This window comes from Microchirus variegatus (assembly GCF_963457635.1).
Source record: "Microchirus variegatus genome assembly, chromosome: 5".
NCBI classification, from domain to species: Eukaryota; Metazoa; Chordata; class Actinopteri; order Pleuronectiformes; family Soleidae; genus Microchirus; species Microchirus variegatus.
In genome coordinates this window covers 3,213,748-3,238,359 of record NC_139806.1, presented here as the reverse complement: position 1 = coordinate 3,238,359, position 24,612 = coordinate 3,213,748, and the positions used below count along the sequence as shown (strand labels likewise).

At 43.4% G+C, this 24,612-nt stretch overlaps 1 protein-coding gene across 1 annotated transcript in view; it reads left to right on the top strand.

The window, feature by feature from the left end:
• LOC310928051 (uncharacterized protein) overlaps positions 1 to 24,612 on the top strand; it is a 49,806-nt gene that overhangs the window by 8,717 nt on the left and 16,477 nt on the right. The window contains exons 4-5 of the mRNA XM_083890514.1: positions 1,739 to 2,791; positions 23,195 to 23,559. Of these exons, the coding sequence (XP_083746640.1) occupies positions 1,739 to 2,791; positions 23,195 to 23,559 (1,418 nt within the window). The remainder of the gene's footprint in view (positions 1 to 1,738; positions 2,792 to 23,194; positions 23,560 to 24,612) is intronic.

Below are 24,612 nucleotides of genomic sequence, written 5' to 3'. Positions count from 1 at the left end.
GTTTCCATCTCCCGTCATTTTTGAGCTGATGAGCTGCTTTTTCAGCATCAATTTAGAAACGAGGCTCTAGAGGAGAAAGGAACACGAGGAGACAACAGAGGGCGACCAAATAAGTGCAAGCTGAACAAATGTTTTGTCTGTTAAAAGTGGCATGTGCTCAGTTGCCCCGTTTGTGCATGTGACAAAATGAGCCGATGTTTCCGACCTGCATGCGTTTATTTTTATTCCTGCATGCATGCATTTCGAAAAAGTGCTTAAAGTGCATACATTGTTGTGCTTTTCTTGCATTGCTTTGTGTACCTGCTCTCTACAAGTCCAGCTCAGCATCCTGGCAGAAGAAGATGATGATGATGATGATACCATTTATTTCTTGTTTGGCTGGCTTAAAGCCCATTCAATTCCAGATTTTTTTTCTGGATGAAAATATATTGAAAATATAGCATTTATATGTGCAGATGGTGTTTTCTTCCCATTTTACCAATATTACTGGTATTGACATACGATGCACTTGTTGTTCTGCGAAGTTGCTGCAACCATTTGGCAAATTCACATATCAGTCGTGTATCACAAATGGACGGTAAGAGTTCATTGAAGCCTCGGCACAGCTGAGCAGATAAATACGTCGATAAATCACATCCCCAAGCACCTGGTGCCCGGTGCTGATGTAAAGTTATGATGATGCGCTTCGTAGTTTTTACTGAACCGTAGTCGTAGATAATAATGGGTGAACTGGTTCGATGCACAGTCTTTATAAAAGCAGGCACCATCACATACATCCCAATTGTGCCAAAAGGAAATCTAAAGCAAACAGACTATGGTTACTATGGCTGGAATAGATTGAGTATTATTTATACCTGTTTGACTGTATGCATAAGCCGTATATGCAAAGATGGCTGGAATCAAACACTGGCTCCAGCAAAGCTTTTTGTGTTTTATGCTACCTGAAGGCCACTGTAGAAGTCTCCAAATTCCACACAGGCCTTGATTTTCCAAAGAATGCATGTTCACTCTTAGCTTTTAGAATAAAAGCCAAAGCTTGTTGCTTCGATGGCCGTGCGTTATACTGTATGTGTGTTAGTCACAGAGCTTGTCTTTTACGTTTTCTTAACATGACTTTAATAACAACATATTTCTCAAGACCAGACTTGAATTTATTCTCGTATGTGCCTTTTATATCTGCAGGGAAAACAAGTGGCACCATGAAAGGGTGTTAAACCTAACTACTACTGATTAGCACCCACTTACCACCTAGCCACATACTGTATATAGACCCTTCTGGTTTCCCTTAATGAAAAATAGTTAAATCTCTTAATGGTTTACATGTACAAACCGTTCAAGGCCCTGGATTAACCTGGCTTTTTACAAGTCCTGTCCAAAGAACCCTGATCCCAAACTCGATGGAGAACAAATGGATGCCTGAACACTAATTGTTCAACATCATATGGCATCCCTCCAAAATAGTGCATCACTAACCAGTTGAACTGTCCCGAGTTATTGGTCACTCTACAATATCCCCCTCTTCCAAACCAATGCCGTGTATACAGGAAGTACAGCTATAGCCTATTTCCTGCAACGAAACTAACCTACCACAAACAATGTAGACCAAATTCATCATGAAATGAGATGACTAACTATAGTAACCACAGTCTGGTGGCTTTTTGGCAGCTGATTTTTCTGACACAGTATGTGATTGGTTCCTCCTCTTATAAAACCCTCCCCCCCCCCACCCCCTCGGCAGCTCCTGTCCTCTCTCCAAGCGGCTCAATCGATGACATCAGTCCCTCGTCCTCGGCCTCTGAAGACAGCACCGAGAGAGTAGGTGGCGAGCAGAGGCGGCGCAAGAAGAGGAGGAAGAGTCACGACGAGGTCTACGACTTCTTGGGCAGCCAGGAGAAGAACGTCAGCCAGTCGGAGAAGGCCGGGCAGGGGGGAGTGGACAACGAAGAGGAGGAGGACGAGGACGAGGACAACTGGGAGTGGGAGATCAGGGAGAGTGGAGTTGGGGGAAGAGTAAAAGGCAAGAAGACCAAGACCCGCGCAAGACTTCCAGAGGAGTGGGGCGCACCACAGCAACCGATATCTCCTACCCCGGCTTCGATCGCTCCTACCTGGGCTACGCCTGGTCCCAACTCCAGCCCCGGCCCCGTGTTGACCTCTGCACAAATACCCACGAGTTTCACAAACCATTCCCACGCTAGCCTCGCAACAGATTTGTCTCAGCGCTCCTACGAGCCCATGTGTGTAGACGATTTCCCAGACACGCCAAAGGCAAATGAAGTTTCAGCCAGCAAACCTGGAGCCGGCGCTGGCGTCACGGCCGGCGCCACGACCGCCAAGAGTGGCTCGGCCGGGGATGCAGGCGCTAGTCTCGCGTTGTTGACGGGAGAAAATCTGAGTCCAGTTTCGCAAACCTTTTCTTTCCTTGACTCGGTCCTGCAGACCCCTCAGTGCTCCACCCCCGACTCCCAGACCACCACCCCGATCACCAACACCCCCTCCTTGACCAAGTCCACCCCCACTTCAGACGCCTTTTCTGTATCCAAGAACCCCCCACTCCCTACTCCGGCTGCAGTCGGCTCCGCCCTCAATGTCAACGCCAAACCTTTTGTCCCGGCAGCCACTTCAGCCCCGCCCCTTGGCACCGCTCCAGCCCCTCCCACCTCGTCTTACGACGCTCCCCTCACGAGTGTAGCCACTTGCCTTAGCTCAGCTCCGCCCATCACCCCCACGGCCCCTCCCTCTCTCCCTGCACACCTGGAGTCCTCGTCGCCACAGCTCCCCCCATTGGAAGGTTGGTGAACTACAGGGAAGATAATGAATAACATGGGGCTAATTTGAACATAAAGGGATTGTGGGCTGGGATTGCAGCTGTGATTTGTCAAACCTGCATGCATGGCTCTTTGTCTGCTTGGTGCTTAATCCATTCCTGTCTGTATCTGTTATAACCAAGGCCCAACAAAACAAATCAGTAGATTCAGTTCTGCTTTTTATTGCGATTACGATTCTTAAGATATTTCCAGGAAATTGATCTGAAACCTCTCGACAACCTCTTGGTGTCCAGGTGTATGTCTCGTTTCTCAGCTGCTGGCGTGATCGTGAGATAACAAAGTGCTAATCGGGCCCTGTATTAACAAAACAGCGAGGCTGAACTGATTGTGATTTGGTGTCTGCCTCTGTGTTATCTGTGGCCGTGATCACAGCAATATTAATACTTCACCTGCTGCTTCAGCTTTACTGTGTGTGTGTGTGTGTGTGTGTGTGTGTGTGTGTGTGTGTGTGTGTGTGTGCGCTTGCCGCAGTGTTTCATATCATGAGTGTTGTTTGGTTCACACATACATTCCTGTCAGCTTAAAACACAGGATAAGCACTTTGTCAACTTCGTGCAGCGAAATAAGGGAAGTTGTAAAAGACGTTAAGATTAAAAATAAACAATGTGAAAAGTAGTCCTTGAATGAAGCTCTGTAAGAAAAAATATCAGTTGTTTTTTTCCATGGACATTTTACAAAATAATTGATCAATGTCACAGAAGGTAAATTTGGAAACACTTGTGACCTTGGTCTTTCAAAAACAGAGTCGAGGAGAAACTGGTGTTTTTTGTTCCCCTTTAAATCTGAGTCTTATTTTAAAATCCTAAATGAAAAATGAAATAATCTCCGGGAGTGCTGTGGTTTTACAGACTCTTTGAAGGTCAGACGAGCTCAGGTGTAAACAATCAGATGAAGGAGGGCTGAGTTCCATTCAGTTCAGGCTTTGTGAGGAGTTGATGTCGATTATAAACATTTTAAATGCTCAATTTTTTTTTGACAGAACAGCTCAATTAGAACAACTGTCTAGTTCTTGGTCTGACTCTGAAGAAGCAGTGACTTATACTTAACATTAATGAAGATGTGTGGTAAATACTAAATGTTGTCTAACTTACAGGAAACATTCTTTTTCTGACATTAAACTCTTTTTTTCCACCCTTTTTTTTCTGCTTCATGCCATCGACGACGTAACCCCCCCCCCCAAAAAAACCCAACAACAACAGGTAAGACGATGTCTCTCTTGTTTACAGTTTGTGTGTTTTCATTGTATTTCCTGTGATTGAATGCGTCATTATCACATTTGCTGAGAGGATGATTCAAATATGCAGAATACGGTGAGAGAAACTCACATAAAACCTCATTCTTGTGGAAAATAACACGGTGAAAACAGCAGATTGTGGCGTTTATTCAAGTACACAATGCTGCCAGTGGAGCATGTTTTTGAATTTTTTGAAAGGGTTGGAAACTCAGCAGCCGGTTGATTGTGTTTCCAGGCTTTGCAGATCGCTGAATGTAGTTTTTCACTCTCTCACACACAGACGTATCACAGCGTGTCACAGTACATGAGTGTGTTGTGTTTGCTGTAGATTAAAAGTAAGATCTCGGCAGACGTGGAGGGTTGTTGGCTTCGGCTGAGTCGTGATGACTTCACTTCTGTCTGTGTATAGTTTGTCTTTTTTTTCCTCCTCCTAAGTAATTATCTCGTCTGTCCATTTTTACGTCACTTCTCTCAAATACAATAACGGCGGCCGCCTGCAGCTGCTTCGCCAGAGAACTTTGCATCTGTGTCGCTTGTAAAAATAGAGCAAAAATAAGCTGTCTAATGGATTTTGTACTTGACAATACAAATCCCTCTCTCTCTCTCACACACACACACACACACACACACACACACACACACACACACACACACACACACACACACACACACACACACACACACACACACACACACACACACACACACACACTGACCTGCTTTTGTCCTCGACACTGAGCCACCGACACACACATTAATATACATTGAGATAAACACCGCGGACTGGCATGTTGTTGTGGTTGCCTGCGTGACACTGCAGATGAGTAACCGTGCTGCAGCGTGAATGTGAACGTGAACGGCTTAGCTTTGCTCTCTGGCTCCATCAAGTGTCTGTTGGGAGAGTTGCAACATATAGAACTATATATGAACTGCGCTCTCCCCCACACCAAACAAACTCCATAGAGAAAATCAACCATATTGCATTATATCACATCACACAGGAGTTATTGGTCCTCTGAAGCCTCTGTAACAGTATAAGTTTAAATGTGTTATCCGGTGACTTCGGCTTTCAAAATCATTTGTTCTGATTGACCTAAGTGGCACAAACGTACAAAATAAGGCAACACTTGACCTGTACCTCCTATGTGCCCATGAGGTAAAAACACAGATTTATTCTATGGACTTTGGTACGGAAGAGTGAGCGGTTTACAAACATCGCTTTCCATTGAAATAGTGCTGTCTAATGGAGTTATAAAGCCGTATTTATCATGCTTTGTCCTCTGTCAAGCAAAACTATCAGACCTGACTGAGGGAGAATATTTTTATATACAGTGATATACAGTGATTTTTTTTTTATTTAAAAGGTGATTTTAAATTGATTAGTGTTGACAATGGATGACATAAAAATCCTTTTAAATTAAATCAAATAATAGCAGAAGGTCAATTTTGGTTTGTTGTTAAAAGCTGCAGTTTCTCCTGATACTGTGATATAAAGACTGTAGTCAGCTCTATCTTTAGCAGGATGATGGAAACCCCCCCCAGTGTGTGTGGTTGCGCTTGTATAATTGACCTGCATGCGATGAAGCTACTATATGGACTCATGGTGGGTTAATTAAGTGCTGTACGTTAAAGCCTTTTGAAAGCTTGATGTTTCTCCATGACTGAGTCCAACATTAGGTCTTCAAAAGACATCCTGCACTTTACTTTGAAGACTTCTGACGTCTGCGGCTGTCACAGCCTTTTACCGTCTCTATCGTATAATTATTGTCACTTTTTGGACTCTTTTTTTTTTCCCTGATTCCCAGTCTTGCTATTACCAGACAGATGAGTGGAACGGATAGTTGGTGCTGCACTGTGTGGGATGAGGGCAGAAGTGGCTTTTGTAATGTTATATACTGTCTGTCGCATTGGAACCAAACTATCTCTTGCATTTCTTATCCAAACTTGGTGTCCGTAGAAAGTCATCAGTAAAGTTTGAAGTCTGTCGAGCGAAACAGACAGACGTTCCTTGCATTCGTAGGGTAAAAATTGTGAATTTGGAAAAACGATTTCATGGTCCTTGAAAGTTTTTCAATAAATAGACACGGGTCATTGAAAGTGCTTGAATTTTGTGCAAAGTTGTGAAGTTGATATTTAGGGTTGACGTGTATAGACGACTAGGTCTACGTCATAATTCCTAGCAGGTGTTGTGCAGAACAGTGAGCGAGTAAAGTTAATCAAGAGAGCGAGAGCAAATGACGACGTTGATTCCCGGGAAAGAAAATTACGACAAAGTCTGACTTTGACCCGAGATCTCAAGGACAATCAGTGCCGCAAATCAATAAAAGTGGACGCCACGGGGCGAAAGTGGCTCTCATAAGTTGTCCGTCCCCTTCCACGTTAAGCCGTGTCGGCACATTCGCTCCTTGAATTTGAGGGGATTAGTCCTTGAAAGTCCTTGAATTTGATGGAACCCTGAACGGATTAATCTGTGTTCTTGGTTCTGGCAAAAAACCTTTTTCTATGATCTCGGATCAAACCACGCACACCAGATCAAAGTGGTGTAAAGTAAAGTGGGCTACAGTGTCCTCCTTTTCTCTTTTGTTTTACCCCAATTCTTTTTACCTCTGTTTCCACTTTACTTCTACTCTGATCATTTCATCATTTACCTTCCTTCCTCCTCTCTTACTTCCCTCTCGACTTTTCCGTCTTTGCTCTGCTCCTCTTTCCTCCATCACTCTTCCCTTCATCTGTTGCCCCTCATCATCATCTTCATCTCACATCTTCCTCCATTCCTGCATTCCTCTGTCTCCCTCCCTCTCTCCCTCTTTTTATTACTTTGCTATGTGACACCGCTCCCTCTCTCCTTCCTATAGACTCTGCGTGTCACTGGCGTCGTAATCATCACTGCAAGGGGTTATTATGGGGGGGGGGGGGGTTGGAGTAACGGAGGCGTCGTCAGGGAGACTTGGGAGGCGGTTGCCGTGGAAACAAAAAGACTCCAGCGAGTGAGAGATGGAGGGATGGAGGAGAGGTGGACTGGGTGTGACAGTCGGCGAGGTTGAAGAATAAAAATAGAATCGCTCTGACAAGATCCCCCCTCCCCCCCTCCCTCCCTCCTTCACTCCCCCCCCCCCCCCCCTCCCCTCACCTACAACTCCCCCCTCCCTCTCTCGGCCCAGCAGCATGGGTAATCAGCTGATCCTCTTTCCTCCATCTCATGCTGATGTTCAACACTGTGTGACCTTGAAAAAGGAGAACTTTGTGTTGCGCGTGTATGAAAACACTCCGATACCAATCCAGCCTTTATTCATATATTTATGTATCCTTTGACTTTGATTTGTTGTTGTTGTTGTTGTTGTTTTCTGCTGCTGCTGCTGCTGCTGCTGCTGCTGCTGCTGCATTTAGACATCACTAAAGTGCGAGCTCCTCCCACGCAGACCGCTCTCTGTGGTCGAGCTCGTTAGTCGCCAAATTGCCAAAAAAAAAATTATTATTGGTCGAGATGTGTACAGTGTCACTTCACGGAGACGTATTCGCCACGCTCCGATTTATAATCGTCAAACTTGTCCGAAAGTTACTGCAGAACTGCAATATTTAAACAATGTCGTAAAAAGAAGGGGCCTCAAAAAAAGTGTGTGGAAAAACTCAATATGAGCTTAAAATTATAACACAATATCAGGTCATCATGTTATCAGTCGAGAGATTCATGATCATATTCCGCAGAATTTCAAAATAAAAGTGCTTGTTTTGTAATGGAACGATCCATATTTCACAGTAATAACATATATATGATGCTAAATAAATCTACGAATCGCGAAAACGTGGAATCAAAATATTACAAGCTTTTTATATATATATACATATATGTGTATATATATTTGTATATATCGTTAGCCTAATAGCAAAGTTGACTAAGTCATATTTGAACGTTTTCATTTGAAGTGAAGTTAGGCCGATATCACAATTACCAAAAAAAATGACTTATGCAGCTATGCTATTAGGCTAACAAGCTACATATATATATATATATACGAGAAAAACTGCTCAATGGATTTTTTAAAGAGCATTTTTATTAGTTTAACGATATCTGTTTCACCAAATATGTACTTTTCAATAAATATATATATGTGTGTACATATTTAAAGTTTTTTTTTTTGATAGAAACACAGTTTTTCCCAGCCTGTTGCATCTAAACAACTGTCTAATGTTTTCCTTCCTCTTCCCCTCCCTCCCTCCCTCCCTCCCTCCCTCTCGGCGGCGGCTACAGTAGACAAATTGTTTACGGAGGCTTATGTAATAAAGCTCTTTCATTTTCACTCAGGCTTGACAGGACGTGGGGTCGCTGAGGGCTTCGGTGGGAGACAGTTAACTGTCACAGACACACAGAGAGAGAGAGAGGGGAAAACCTCAGCAAGACGCCAATATTTTTCATTTGTTTAAGGTCGTGTTTGGTAAAGCGAGGGCGTGACCCCCGTATCGGCCTCGCTGACACCTGACTACTCCAGGTGGCTGGAGATATTAACCACGGCGTGCGCTGCGGTGGCAACGCCGCCGCGATCGACGTCGTGAAATGAGCAACGTGGAACAATTAGAGGCGATTTCTTTGGTCGCGAGCGTGGTGGAAAGACGCCCCCGTTGTAACGGAGATCGGGCTTAATTTAGCTCAGTATTATGTCCGACCGGGTCGACCTGTGAACTTTCCTTGTAGCAGTGCTGTCTGTGATCTCCGTCTTCTCTCCCCTCATCCTGTCCTCTGATTTGTTTGATGTGAGCTTGAGTCTTCGCAGACTTGGACCAAACAGCATACTGGAAATGAGATTGTGGTCTGCTGCATGTCAGGAAGGCACTGGAGCAATACTTCACACTTAGCCAGCGCCGATTACGTGCCGATTAGGAGCAGTTAGCCACGTCCTGCACAACAGCCTCAACTGAGGCTGAAGTTGAGGGGAAATGTTTTGGGGAGAGAACCGGCGCAAATGGCAGCAATTGCCGTAATAACCGGTGTTGCGAAGCTAATGGTGCACAGTGAGACTGACGGACTCACGAGCCTCCTTTAATTCTGCTCTGGACGCGTGCGGAACAAAGACAGACGGTCTTCACAGCAGCAGACATGTTTGATCTACCACAGCAGTCAAAGCACAGGTGCATAGCTGACAACATTAATGATCACCCAGCTCCATTTCGGCGTCCTTGCGACCGCGAGTGTACGAGCCAGCGTCCATTCAACTCGCTCAGACAATTGGAACGCGGCCCGGGATTGCTGTTTTATAAGATTCCGTTCTAATATACCAATATATATGTTCTAAATACTTAAAGTGGAACTAGACCGGAAGTTCCTATTAACGCTGTTTTTTTGGTGTGTATCTGCGTCATTACCTTGTTTATGAAGCAGCAACTAGGAGGTTTTTGACCATAAAAACAAGTTAATATATGTAAGTAGACCTCCATAGCTAACATTTATGTGCAACAGGACCACTCTATGTCACCTTTAATATACTTCATAGGTTGAAGGTTCTTTGTACGTTGTGTGTTGAGTATGCTACCATTGCGTCTATGCGTCTTCTCGACTATGTGTGATTTCGCCATCTTTCTTACTCCAGAAAGTAGTGTCGCTTGCCAAGTGTGGCACCTGTGCACAAGGCTAAAACATTCACAGTCCACATTTGCATAAACTGGGACAGGTTTTCCTTACAGAACCAAAAATAGACCCTTGTTCAAGCCGCATAGCCCTCGTAAAGCAGTAAAGACGATTATTTTCTCGATCGATCGAGGTTTTGACAGGTCCATTAAATGTTGAAAATGTAACTTGTCGCTGACAGGATTTGGCATGCGTACGTCTCATTACCCGTAAGTCCTAGACCGTTTGTGTTATCAAGAAAATTCAAAACTGTACTCTGGCGATCTGTCCATGGTGTGACTCCGTCTTTCGCCCTGCACGATGTTGAGGATAAAGTGGTAGAAGACGGACACAGCTTCTCAGTAATGGTTGAATAACTGCTAGATATTGAAAGTGAAAGTTATCTTGAATTTGAATTTAAGGCCTTAAATTCTCCTAAAATCTCATAAAACGAATTTTGAAAGGTCTAATAAAAATCTATTCACGTTGTTGTTTTTATTTAAAACATGCAGAGACTTCAGCCTCATTTTGAAATGTTTGTAGTTTTGAGGATGCGATAACATAACTACAACACGGAACTAAAGTAGGCCACCTGTGCTGCCTGCAGAGAATATATCGAGCACCACTAGCTAGTGTGTTGTGCGCGTGCCGCGGTGTGTTACAGCATAGCATAGCAGCGAAGAAAACTTAATGAAAGCCCTACGCTAAGCTGAATTGCTTGCATAAGATGGTTAAGTGCAAGTTCGACAATTTTCCTTCATGTCTTTTGCACTTTTTTGCCAGTATGGATTTGAAATGGGTCTTAAATTGTATTCATTATGGTCTTAAAAAGTCTTAAATTTGAAACCTGCAGAGACCATGAAAATAAATCCAGACGGCCTGATCATCATGATGGTCATAAGAGAGGGTTAAAATGGACGCAAACGGTCTCTGTCGTCATCACGTTAAACCCCGCCTCCAGCGTGCCAGGGTTTTGTGATTGGTTCACTTGTAAGGAGATCCTCGGCTAATGCTCTTAGGCAACCCTTTGAAATTGTTACACACAAAAGCCGTGTTCACCTTTTGGCGGTTGTGTGCTTTCTGTTTTTTGGAGTACGTCGAGGGAGTTTCCAGACTCTAACAGCCGTAGTGCGCCTCACTCTAGCCGTTATCTGCCGTGCGTTGCTTTCAAAAACCCACATATCAAACTGCTAATTATAAAGCTCTCCTTTATCGCAGGTGCTGCTGCTGCTGCTACTTGGCAATCGAGCTAGCTTTGTTCACCTTTGTGAAGCATAACTGCTTCTCTTTTCTGCACGTTAAACACTTTCCCGTGTCACATTAGGGAAATTACACCGCAGCGGTTTTCCCTGAAATTTGAATTTGAGCGCAACGAAACCATTATTTCTCATTATTTTAGACGGATGTTGGAGTTCTTGTCCATTTTTTTTATTTTATTTATTTTTTAACGAAAAGATGAACAAACATATTTTTTGCCAAATGGCGTGTGTGCGTGTTCGGGAGCTTTCTGACTCACCTCGTCTTGGCTTCTATTCTCTCTGCTGTCGTTGCCTTCAATTATGCAATAATCATTTGTGCAAAGAGACACCCGTAGCTCCTTCATTTGAAAATGGAGTCAACTAGAGCTGAAATGATTAATCGATGAATCGATTATTAATCGATTACTAAATTAATCGCCAACTATTTTCATAATCGATAATCTGTTTGAAGCTTTTTTCATGATTAAAAACAAGATTTCTGATTGTTTTTGCTTCTTAAATGTTAATATTTTCTTGGTTTCTTCGCTTCATATAACAAAGAAATCATTAAAACTGAATAATTTTGGTTTGTGGACAAAACAAGCCTTTCGAGAACATCGTCATTATCAGCTTTGACAAACACTGATCAACGTTTTTTAACATTTTCTGACATTTTCTGACCAAACGATTCATCGATTAATCGAGAAAATAATCGACAGATTAATTGATTACGAGAATAATCGTTAGTTACAGCTCTAGAGTCAACGCAAAAAAAAAAAAAAAACTGCACTGCACATTTACCAAACAATGTAATCAGCCAAATCAAGCGTGATAATTTACGGTAAGTGGGTGAACTCTGGACTTGAGTGTGAAAATGCATCGTTGAGGGCACGCAGCGTCGCTTTTCGTGATTAATTATAGCCTGGAAATATATATTTTTTTGGTGGTCATTGAAAGTCACGACGATGATGATGATGATGATGATGATGATGATGATGGAGGACTTCAGTCCGGTCTCACTCATCTCTCTGTTTGTCTCTCACTGTGGGCAGTGGCTGTCATACGGCCGATGAGTAACTGTGACAGGCAGCGATCTGTTTGTGCCGCGCTCGTGCACGGACGCGCTGTGCATTGTGCACGAGCGTGTGCGGTTCTCGTGTGCGAGCCTGTGCACGTGTTGTCACCGAGGGCTAGACGTTTTTTTTTTTTCACCCTGCGAATGAGGGAATATGCCGTCTGCTGTCACGTGACTGTGATGTCAGAGAGAGAGAGAGAGAGAAAGAAAAGGAGAGGGAGGGAGAGCAAGGTGCAATTTAGCCTCACAGCTGATCCGTGCAGTGCTCAGAGAGAAACAGAGATGAACAGACACACACACACTCGCTCTCACTTCGCCGGTAAACACACATTTGCATAGTTACACACACACACACAACTCTGGCGTAAAATCACGTAAGAGACGGGACTTACAGCTTCCTCTACTTTGCGAGAGTTTGGACGCCGAGGAGCGAGACACTTGCAGGAGCAGAAGACATGAGGACAAACTGAAGGAAGATCCGCCAGGGAAAAGAAAGTGACAAAGCCAGAAAAAAAGAGCAAAACAAGAGGATTTTTCTTTTGACAACACAGCAACAGAATGTCCTTCCTGTCTGGCTCGCCCTGGCAGCAGCCTGGTGTTATCAGTGGTGGCAGCGGCTACGGACAACCTTCCAGTGGACATCAACAGCAGCAGCACAAACCTCCCAATGCTCTCTCTGCTGCCAACATCCCTGCGGCACTGGCCTCCTCGTCCCCGTCACCTTCCGGCGCGTCCTCTGTCCAGCTCGGCGACTGGCACTGCCAAGGCCAGATGGCACCGGGAGGGCAACTTCCCGCCGACGACACCCCAGTGGGCTCCAAAACGACTTCAGCGGAGGATGAGGCGACGTCGGGGAGAAGCAGGACGGAGGGCAGATCGCCGGACGCTCAGAGCGCCAACGCGCCGGCGCTGAAGATAGAGGACGACGGGTCGAGAAGGGGGAGGCTGAGGGAGGACGGACACAGGCTGGGAGGGGCAGGGGTGTTATTAGGGAGTGCGGGACAGAGCCCGAGCAGCCCCCTGTCCTCTTACTCCTCCCCTTCATCTTCGTTACCCTCCCCCTCTATTTCACCTGGGAGATCGCATCCCGAGTCGTCTGCGCTGGACTGTAAGTCTACCACAAACCCAAACATTGGACAAAGTGATCCGGGCAAAGATGGATTATACATCCAAGGGTATCGGGTGGCTTCACAAGGACAGCGCCCCCATCCTACTCCTGGAGAGAAAAACACCCTGAGCCCTCGCTTGACCGGAGATACCAGTTCAAGTCTAGAAAATAAAGTGGACAACGCTAAATGCGGGAGCCTTCTCGGAAATCAAACCCCGAAGCCATCTTTAGGAAAGCAAAGTGTTGATTCTGAACCTGCTGCTCCTCCTGCTGCTGACCTGACGGGGGGTAAAGCAGCTGCCACTGCAGGGCCCACAGGCCAAGCACCAGCCTCAGCTCACAGAGCGGATGTTAATGTCGGAGTGAAGAGTGCTATGGAGGAAGAACGTTTAAGCTTCGCTGATAAGAAGGGGATTGGGGCAGATTTTTCACCTAATAGGGACAGCGTGGACAGTCGGGTCACAATCCATGACCTGGGTTTAAGTCGTGCTAATGATGGGAAATGTGCTACGGGGACTAAACCTAGCCAAGGCAGCGAATTACCACAGCGAACCACAGTGAGACGTGCGATGTCCGACTGCTCACACCTGTCTGTTCCCATGGTAATGGCTGGAACGTACCCCACCACTGTCGGAGGCCTGCCACTGATGACGCCCAACGCGCCGCCAGATTTTAACGTGATGGGTCCAGCGTGTCCGCCGAGGGCGCCGTACCCACACGTAGCCGTCCGCCGCTCGTTCACGCTCATGGACAGCGCTGAAGCCGCCGCTGCCGTGGCAACAATGATGTCGTCTCAGTTGATGACGTCGCCTGTTTTGCCTTCGTCCCCGCCCCCCAAGAGGCACAACGGGAGCTGCGAGACCAACTTTTTACTTGCTGTTCCGGCCCCTGCAGGACAGTCTGTGAACAGCAACCGGGATAAACAACTGGGCGCGACAGGTAAGAGTCTTCTTCCTGTGTCTGTGGTACATTCGCCAGCCAGAACTAACTTTATCGTTGATATAGTTGTGGATTTCCGTTCTATACCCAAGGATGGCCTTCATGCCCATTGAAAAACCACTCAACCAATCAGAACCTACTCAATAGAAGACATTTGGAGCTGCCGTAGCCTTTTTCAAAATCCCTGCATCGACTCTGAGGCAATGTTTAATGGGTGTCATGGGGAGCAGAGTGTGGAAACAGCTTTGCTTCTACTAAAAATAGGAAGATACCGATTTCAACTTGGAAGAGCGAGAGCGTCTCCGGTCTTTACTGTAGGTGGTAATGTCTGCACCACAACACCACTTGTGTGCAAGTGTAAATTAAATGTCTGTTTTTCGCTAACAACCTCATCAACACGCAGAAGTTAAAGAAACCTGGAGTGATTTGTAGATTTTAGCACTTTCTGTGACAGGAAGTACAGTTCCACCAGAACATATCTCCATGTCTCTAAAACAGCAACTGACTACTACGGTTGTATTTCACCATCCCTGGGATGAAACCCTAGTTAATCACCTATTTTTCAGCTTTTAATACGGTTAAAAAAAGAAATATATATATATATATATATATATATCTTATATCTTTATACTCTACTATAAAAAGCTTCTCCTTCGGTTCTCTAATACCCGGCAGAACTGTGAAGGCAGCAGCAGCAGCAGCAGCAGCAGCAGCAGCAGCAGCAGGTCACCCTTGATAAATGTGCAACCTCCAAGTTGGAAAGTGCCACGTCAGAGTGCCGTGTCACTGTGCATCCACCTTTTATTAACTCACCGGACAACACACACACACACATACACTTTGGCCTGGTGTGTTAGTACTCAGTGTTCTGCCTGTACTGCAGGACCTCATTAATCCCCCTCCATAATGACTCTTCTGTCCAACACATTGTGCGAGTTGTTGTGTGTTCCCTTTCTTTCTTTTTTTTTCCTGGAGAACCTTGTTGACCTGTTACACTTCACTGTGATTGGCTCAGCCGCTCTACCAATACCAATCTACCAATACCGATATTACAGTCTTTTATTTTTACCCATTTTTGAACAACTCACCCAGGTCATAGTAGTCCTGAAGTGCTGAAAACAAAGGCTACAGGACTTCTGTTGGGTTTCTGAAGACGTTTCTCCTCCCGTCCAAAAGTCTTCTTCAGTTCTGATTTTTGGTTTGGATGTGAGAAACTCAAACAGAGGTCCAGTTGCCTTCGTTTTTGGCACTTAAAGGTGCCATATGTAAGAATGTGGCCAAAAACGGTTACTACATTCCAATTCGAAATACCGAGGTCTTTTAGGTTTCATTTTCTGACGTAACCGGCAACCCGTGGTTGCTCTGCAGCTGTGACTCTACTGACTGCAATGATTGGTAGACGGCGGTAGGTGGCGCCACATGATGCCAAAACATGATTTCAAAACATAAACATGATTTGCAGTCTGCAAAATATTTTTTTTTAATGCAAATATTTTGTCTGTACTGTTGTTGTTGGTGAGTACAGTTTGTTATATGAACATTATTCCTGAGTCTCTGTGACATATTAGGAGGATTTTATGAGTTATTACATAATGCACCTTGGGTTGGACACGTTGCCTAGTGTTGTTGTTGTTGTTGTTTCATCCTTTTCACCCGCTCCTCCCGTCCCGTCTGATTGTCTATGAGGTCTTTATCAAGACTAATCTACACAGCCAGTTAGTTTTCCCTCAGATGCCTCCATCCCTACGTCCATGCTGTGGTGCACGACAATGACCTCTGTGCCTTGTGTTGCTCAGCTGATCCGATGATAAAATCACACTTTAGCTTGGACTCAAAATGGACCGAACGAGGTTTAGGAAAAGGGAAAGCGTTCATTATCTCAAAGGTTAAAGTCTGTTAAATCGCCGTTTCCTCCTCTAAGAGGAGATCTAATAAGGTGAAATCGATCGTGGAGCAAAACGGCGTTTTTTGCCGTGCAGCGTTTGCAGATCGTTGTCATCCGTATTTCCTTTAACCGCACAAATGTCACTCGGGCATCACCACGACATCTAAGGACTTTTATTGTCGACCGACAGTTTGCACTATTCTGGGAAACGGTGACGTAAAGGATAAATACAGTGTGAGGATAGATAGCAGAGGATCATGGAACGTCATTGAACGGGCGCTGATTTCCATTATTCACTGAATGCGTGGCTCCTGATAACAAAGTTAATTCCTCATTGTGATGTCGTCTATCACCTCTGTTCCCTGTGCACTCTGTGTTTATCTCTTCATCTCGCCGTTTGTCTTCCGCCGAGCCGTGCGCTCTGTTTCTTTAGACGGCCGTCGAATGAAGAAAAGCTGGGACATTGATTAGACATCGACTCTGACTGCACTCATTCAAATATAGAGCAGCTATTTCTAGCGTCGCATGTGTGAGCGCACACAGATGTATGTGTGTGTGTGTGTGTGAATGTGTGTGCGTGACTGGAACTTCAACTGATTTTTTTTTTTTTTTTTTTTTAAAGATCCGTGCTCCCACAGACTCACTGTCAGTAGCTAGCGTGTGTTTTTTTTTTCTTTTTCTTTATTTAGCACCAAAATAGATCGCAGCTGCACAATGACACACACACACACACACATGCATACGCACAAAGATGAACACAGCTATCGCAGACGCCTCTAACAATGATAATACAGCTACCTTCAGTCGAGTGTTATTCTTCTACTTAGATGATGTTTCTGTGGAGCGAGAGTGAAGGTCAGGGTTAGACACCAGGGGGCATTAGAATGGATGTCTATGGGAAAAGGGGCTTCTATATTTCCCACTTTGTTTTGTTCAGTCCATTTATTTCTGAGGAGTCTATGGTCTCAATCGCTAGTTTTCGGGCCTTCTTCAATAGACCGCAGTGTCCATTTTTTGTAAATGTTGTTCCCATATAGAGGAAAATAGACTATAAAGTACGCGGCAAATGAGTGGACGTCACTTAGAAAGTGAGGCGTCAAGTACACTCTTAGAAATTAAAGGTGCTAAGTAGAACCCTATAAGGTTCTTCGGCTTGTCCTCAAAGGAGAACCCTTCTTGGCTCCGGGTAGAACCTGGAACCCTTTTGGAGGGTTCCACCAAGAACCCTTTTGAAACCCTTTATTCAGGAGAGGAGTTTTAAAGGGTTCTCTGGATCAAAGTGGTTCTTACTGGAACCATTAGTGTTACCAAGAACCCTTGAAAATCCTTTTCTTCAGGAAAGGCTTTTTCAGAAGCAAATGGTTCCAGTTAGAACCTCAGCCTTTGTCGAAGGACCCTTTTGGAACCCTTATTTCTAAGAGTGTAGATAATACTGGTGGATATTTAATGTATGTTCTAAAGGTCCGTAATTGTTGTCTTGTCTCCTCTCATTATGTAATAATTTTCCGCTTCCTCTTTTTGCTAACTTTTAGCTAACTTTCTCCAGTACGATGGTGGCCCTTGTCTAAAATATAAAATGCTTGCATGAAACTCAAAGAAAAATCAAATTATTTCGATTTTGAAACCATTATCCACCTAAAACCTGAGGGAATGATTTACGGGCGTAACGTCCGTAGCAGAAGATAAAGTAGTATTAAGCTAGTAGCTGTGTATGATATGACAAAAAGTAAGGTAGAAAATCAAAACACTTCCAACAGAGTGTGTGAAGCAAATGGTTCCAGTTCGAACCTCAGCCCTTGTCGAAGGACCCTTTTGGAACCCTTATTTCTAAGAGTGTAGATAATACTGGTGGATATTTAATGTATGTTCTAAAGGTCCGTAATTGTTGTCTTGTCTCCTCTCATTATGTAATAATGTTCTGCTTCCTCTTTTTGCTAACTTTTAGCTAACTTTCTCCAGTACGATGGTGGCCCTTGTCTAAAATATAAAATGCTTGCATGAAACTCAAAGAAAAATCAAATTATTTCGATTTTGAAACCATTATCCACCTAAAACCTGAGGGAATGATTTACGGGCGTAATGTCCGTAGCAGAAGATAAAGTAGTATTAAGCTAGTAGCTGTGTATGATATGAAAAAAAGTAAGGTAGAAAATCAAAACACTTCCAACAGAGTGTGTGAAGCAAATGGTTCCAGGGAGAACCTCAGCCCTTGTAGAAGGACCCTTTTGGAACCCTTATTTCTAAGAGTGTAGGAAAACCTGTTAGTTAGTTAGTTAGTTAGTTAGAATGTGACTTTGTGTGTGTGTATATATAAATATATATATTGGAGCTGCAACTAATTATTCGTTTATTTTCTCGATGAATCGTTTGGTCCATAAAATGTCAGAAAGTCAGTGTTTGTCAAAACTGGAAATGACGATGTTCTCGAACGTCTTGTTTTGTCCACAAAATGATTCGGTTTTTAACCAGAAAATATTCACATTTAAGAAGCTAAAAGAATCAGAAATCTTGTTTTAATCATGTAAAAAAGATTCACAGCGATTCATCGATTATCAAAATAGTTCCTGAAATTCCTGAAAGGGGGAATATTTTCTGACTCTGAATGTTTTCCTTACTATTTTTTAACAACAATACAACATTGATCTACTGTAGGAAGGACATACATCAAGTGTTCTTTAAGTGTGTGTGTGTGTGTGTGTGTGTGTGTGTGTGTGTGTGTGTGTGTGTGTGTGTGTGTGTGTGTGTGTGTGTGTGTGTGTGTGTGAAGGCAGCCTGCAGGCGAAATATCCTTGCACAAGCTTCATGTCTGTGTTAGTTATGCTCTAATTTACGTGCGGGTTCACTCCCTGTTTCTGCGGCGCGTCACTACATGGATCATCTGTTGTCACAGCCAGCAGTTACACATTGGATGAGTCATATTGGGTGATCTTGTAGGGGTGGAGTTCTAATATACAGTGGTGCAAAATAGCAGGTGTAGATGGGAAATAAGATATAAAACATATTTGTTATAAACACGCTCCATTTTACAGTTCATGAAAGTTTTGAATCAATCTGACCGACAGGAAAACTAACTTTGTCCAATCTGACCCAGGAAAGCCTGCATGTTAGAAGAGGAGTTTTGTAAAAAAGCTGTCATGCTCTCACCAAACTGTCAGCAGCAGGTGGAGGAAAGTGAGAATTTGACCAAACCGATGCTTTAGTCCAAGAAAAGCTTTTCCTCATCAGCGCAACAATGATTTTAGGCTTTTGAGGTTAAAAGCACCAGAGCAGAGGAAGGATTTGGTCGTTGTGTAACGGGACGATGATGTGATTTAAGCAGAGGATGATTGTTGTGGGTTAAGTGATGTGCGGCGGGGCAGAGAGAGACAGATCAGCGAGCAGGATTTAAGGTTTTCCTGCTTCCTGATTTAAGGTTTTCCTGCTTCCTGCTTTTTCAGAGATGAGCTGTTGTTTGCTGATCTGAGGCCATGTCCGCACGGAAATGGGACAAAAATGTTTCCGCTGTGGTACATATGCCCAGCCTGTAAGTGGCGCTGTAACACTAGAGGTTTTAAGGATAGATTTTTGAAACTTTATGGTTGGTCGTCAAAGCTCTCGATGGTTTGGCACCAGCACTTTTCTGTCGCTGCCCTGAATCTTTGGAAAGATTTAGCCATGGAAATGAAATCTGCCCCTGACCACTGACCATTTTAAATCACTTTTAAAGACCCGCCTCATCTACTCTGCCTTCACTTCAGGATAAGAATAGCCAACCCGGACACTTCTATTTACCATTTTACTCTTTTATTATGTTACTATTTTACTGTTATATCAATATTTTTTTATGTTTTATGCCTTTTATGTTGCTGTAAAGCACTTTGGTCAACCTTGGATGTTTTTAAATGTGCTCTGGAGATAAAGTTGGCTTGACAATGTACACTACCGTTCAAAAGTTTGGGGTCACTTAGAAATGTCCTTATTTCTATGTTTCTAGCTTCAAACGTCTGGTTTTTGATGGAATATGTACATAGGTGTATAGAGGCCCACTTCCAGTGTTCTAATGGAACATTGTGTTTGCTAATGGCGTTAAAAGGCTATTGGATGATTAGAAAACCCTTGTGCAATGATGTTAGCACAGCTGAAAACAGTTTTGCTGGTTCTTTGACGAAAGGGCAAAATTATTATTTTGAATAAAAATCAAATTATTTATTATTATTAAATTATTTCTAATCTTGTCAATGTCTTGACTATATTTTTTATTCATTTTGCAACTCTTTTGATGAATAAAAGTCTGACTTTTAATGGAAAACACTAAAAAATTGTATAGGTGACCCCAAACTTTTGAACGGTCGTGTATATAATCACAGAATGACCAAAGCCAGGTGAAATAAAGAAAGAAAATAAAAGTTATCTTAAAGCAAACCAAACAAATCTAGTGGACAAGGCCTTAAATCCAAAGGTCTGACCCGGTGAGATGGACATGACAAAGCAGGCAGGCAGGAGATGATGAAGCTGGACCTGCCGCTGCTTGGAATTTGAATCATATTGGACCAGAGAAGATAACGATTTCTGTTTGCTGACGGAAATACTCGACCTGAAAAGTGCAACAACAACAACAAAAAGAGAGAGAGAGAGAGAGTCTACTTTGCAGTTTCCTTGGTGCTGTGTAAATCATCTCGCTGTCAGATAGTAAAAATTTAGACAGGACCCAAACACTTCCCAACAATCTCACAATCATGGATATTAAAATTCATGAAGCATGTCGGCGTCGGTGTGTGTGTGCGTGAGAGTTTTGTGCAGCCGCTGCAGTAACTGATACATCTGCATTTACATCGGCTTGATCTGTTTATTTCTCCCAAAGCCTCCCGGAAGCCGTCGTCTGCGGAGCGTATAACACGCCCTGACCTTTGACCCTTGAAATGCTTCCCAAAAAAAGAAATTTTAAAATGCAAATAGTGTCAAGAAAGCTCATGAAAACAGACCCAGGAAAGACAACCACACAATATAGTATATATTTTAATTAGAGCTGCAACACAGGATTATTTTCATAATCGATTAATCTGTTTGTTAAAAAAAACTACTGTAAATGAGGCCACTTAGCTCTGTATGTAGGGAGAACACGGCAAAGAAGAGACTTCCCTGTCCAATAAAAAGCTGTCCTAATACGTGGGCTCCTGCAAATGCGCCAGATAAATGTTTCCTTCCGTTCGCGGGCGGCAAAGTACCCAGCGCGCGGTTGTTTCCGCGATTTATTGCGCACTAAAAATCTAATTGTTTTGTTTAAAAAAAAGGAGATAACGGCCGATGACGACAAAGTATGTGAAATTTGAAATCTGGGAAGCAAACAAATGCGGCGTGAGTGATCCGCGCCGTGTCCGGCTGCAGCTTGTGTTGCTAGGCGACGGCTGTACGTAATGCGATAGGGAAATCCCTCCCGCCCATAAACCAGACGATCTCATTTCAGTTTATCCTCTGGGGGTCCGTGCAGCCAGCAAAAGAGCACCTGCCCTGGTCTCCTAAGTAGTCTTTCCCCTGAAAAGGAGGCAGCCACTGAATTCAGACTGAATTACCTGCATCGGCCACTTTATTAGGCACACGCATTCAGCTGCTTGTGAATGCAAATATTTTATCAGCTAATCAAATTTTAGTCACGTAGACGTGGTCAAAACGACCCACTGAGCATCAGAATGGGTAAGAAAAGTCATTAAGTGTTGATTTAAGAGGATTCTTTATGCAGAGAGTGATCCGAGAGAAATACCTAATATCAATTTAAGTGAGTGATGAGTAATTCCATTGTGGGTTTGCGCTAATTATAAATATAGTAGTTAAATAAACATGTCATCACTGACTCAGATCTGTCCTGTATAAGCTTATAACCTGACACAGTTGTTATCTACCTCATCTCCCTCTTGTCCTTTCTGTCCCACATTTTTCATTTCACCCCAACCTGTCTAGGCACATGGCCGCACTTCTATGAACCTGGTTCCGTCAGAGATTTCTACTTCTGTTAAAAGGGAGTTTTTTCTCTCCACTGATGCCTCTAGTGTTTGCTTATTGTGTGAATTGTTGGGTTTCTCTGCTCTGCGTGATGTTGTCTACGTACACTGCCAAGTATCTTGCAGACGTGCGTAAGAGATTAATAATAGATAATTTGTCAGTTTTGAGTGTTTGTTTGTTTGAAGAATTAGAACAAGCTTCTTAAATGTGAATGTTTTCTGGTGTCTTTGTTTCATATAACAAAGAAACCATTTACAGGGAATAGTTTTGGTTTGTGGACAAAAACAAGACATTTGAGAACATCTCAAAAATCAGTCATCTCCAGCTTTGAATAAAATACTGATCGACATTACCAAACGATTACTCGATTAATCAGGCCTAGTCTCTGGTAAAGCAAGATCTCGACCTCTTTGAACTCTCAAGTAGTTGTTTTCATACCACTTCCAGCTGAATCCAGGAGAAATAGACAGAGCGGTGACTGGTGAATCAATAGAGCCTGCAGCTGCAGAACCAACCGCTAAATGGTTAAAGAGCTGCTACAGCTTTATCAAGTGCTAACTATGTCAGAACTGTTTTTTAGTAGGACGGGGGTTTACTTCATGTCAAATATGATACGGTGGCGATCTGACATGATGATGTGATGACAGGATGTGGCTGTCAGATTAGAAAACCACTCCACTATCCAGTGTGATAGAATCAGGTCAAGGTCGTTCGTCAGTGACGTAAGTCGGTTCACACTCAAACTGGGTGAAACTAAAAGAAAAGTAGAATCCCCCAGAACCTGTACTGCAAAAGACTCTAGTGAGCTAGCTATTTTTAGTATACGTTTGCCCCTTTAGCTCACTGCTAGACAGCGTTTTTCCAACAAGAAACTCAATGTTTTTGCTCCAGAATCCACAGAGAAAATCAGCCATTTTTATATCACGACTAACCATAACCATGGAGTTATATGGTTCCACTGCTTTAAAATTGTTCCTTTGGATTTACCTAAGTAACAAATACTCATTAAAGGAGGGAAAAGTTGACCCAAGAGCCAAAAAAACGCAGATTTTGGTGAAAGGACTTGGCTGTGGAAGAATTAGCGGTTTACAAAGTTTCCAGTTGGAAAAGGCTGTGTGACGCCAAGATAAAGTAGATCTAATGTGTCATAGATTAAATCTAGTATTAGTAATATTGGGGAGTCTGTTATTAAGTGGATAAAATCAGTTTTTCCTTGCATCCATCCATCTAACCCATCCATTAATCGATTAATAATTCATTAATTCATTGACAGAAACAAAATATTGACAATGTGATTCTCTCCCTCTTGCAGTGAAGTCTGACAACAAGGACAAGCAGGAGAAGACGGACATCATGTCCGGCAAGACGGAAAAGATGGACGCCTTTGACAAGAAGGACAAAGACGAGCAGCAGCAGAAGAAAGACAACGCGGCCGACAAGAACCAGAAGTCTGACGAGATCCTCAAAGACGAGGAGAAGACGGAGAAGATGAACGTGGAGAAGAACGCGGCCAACGAGAAGCCGGAGAAGGTGGACAAGCCCGAGAAAACCAACAAAGACGACGAGAAGAAGCCGGCGGAGAAGAAGAAGGAGGAGGAGAAGGGAGGGAAAGGCGCCGCCAAGCCGCTGACAGGCAATGGCAGCAAAACTCTGCCGAGCCCTGACGGCAAGAGCAAGGTGGGTCACGCACAACCACAGAATACTGAAACACTCTCCGGGGAAAGTGAGAGGAACAGTCCTGTCACCTCAGGGTCACGCCGGTTAACTCTCCTCTGTCAGAATATAAACATCTCACTAGACCGGCTGAGATTTAAACACTTAGGAGGCAGAAGTTATTTCTCAGTACAACTCCTGTGGCAACGTCACCCACAAGATTCCCATTTTGATGCCACTGGAATTGCAATTTGGCTGCCAACATTTCCATTTTGAGAAGTTCAGAGGTGTCACCTGCAAGTCAGGCTCCTGGTTCAAAAGTTTGGCGTCACAACAATACCATTTTTGTTGCGTTTTCCATTAAAAGTCACACTTTTATTCATCAAAAGAGTTGAAAAATAGGAAATATAGTCTAGACATTGACAAGATTAGAAATAAGGATTTTTATTCAAAATAAAACTGTTTTCAGCTGTGCTAACATCATTGCACAAGGGTTTTCAAGGGTCATCCAATAGCCTTCTAACGCCATTAGCAAACACTAATGGAAATGGGCCTCTATACACCTATGTTAAAACCGTTATATAATAAACCGACGTTTGCAGCTAGAATAGTCGTTTACCACATTAAAAATGTATATAGAGTGTATTTCGGATTCATTTAATGTTATATTCATTGAAAAAAAGTGATTTTCCTTCAAAAATAAGGACATTTTTAAGTGACCCCAAACTTTTGAATGGTAGTGTATGTGTCATGCTTTATAATCTATTTCCCTCTAAACTGGAACATAATTCAACAACACTGATGTCACGTTCTGTTCTTTAAAGTACATTTTATTTCATGTTTTTAGTCTTTCACCAACCGAGGTTCTGACCAACCTCTGTTGATTTGTGTTTTTGTGTATGATTGCCATATCAATCTCTACCTTTAGCCCTCATTGTCGCATTTGAGGCTTGTCCTGTTCTGATTTGCTGCTCGTGAGCATTTCATAAATTGTTTTCCAGTGCTGTATTAATGGCCTGTTGCCATAATGGTTGCAGGCCGAGCTGTCATACCACGCTGTCATTGCAATCAGTGATT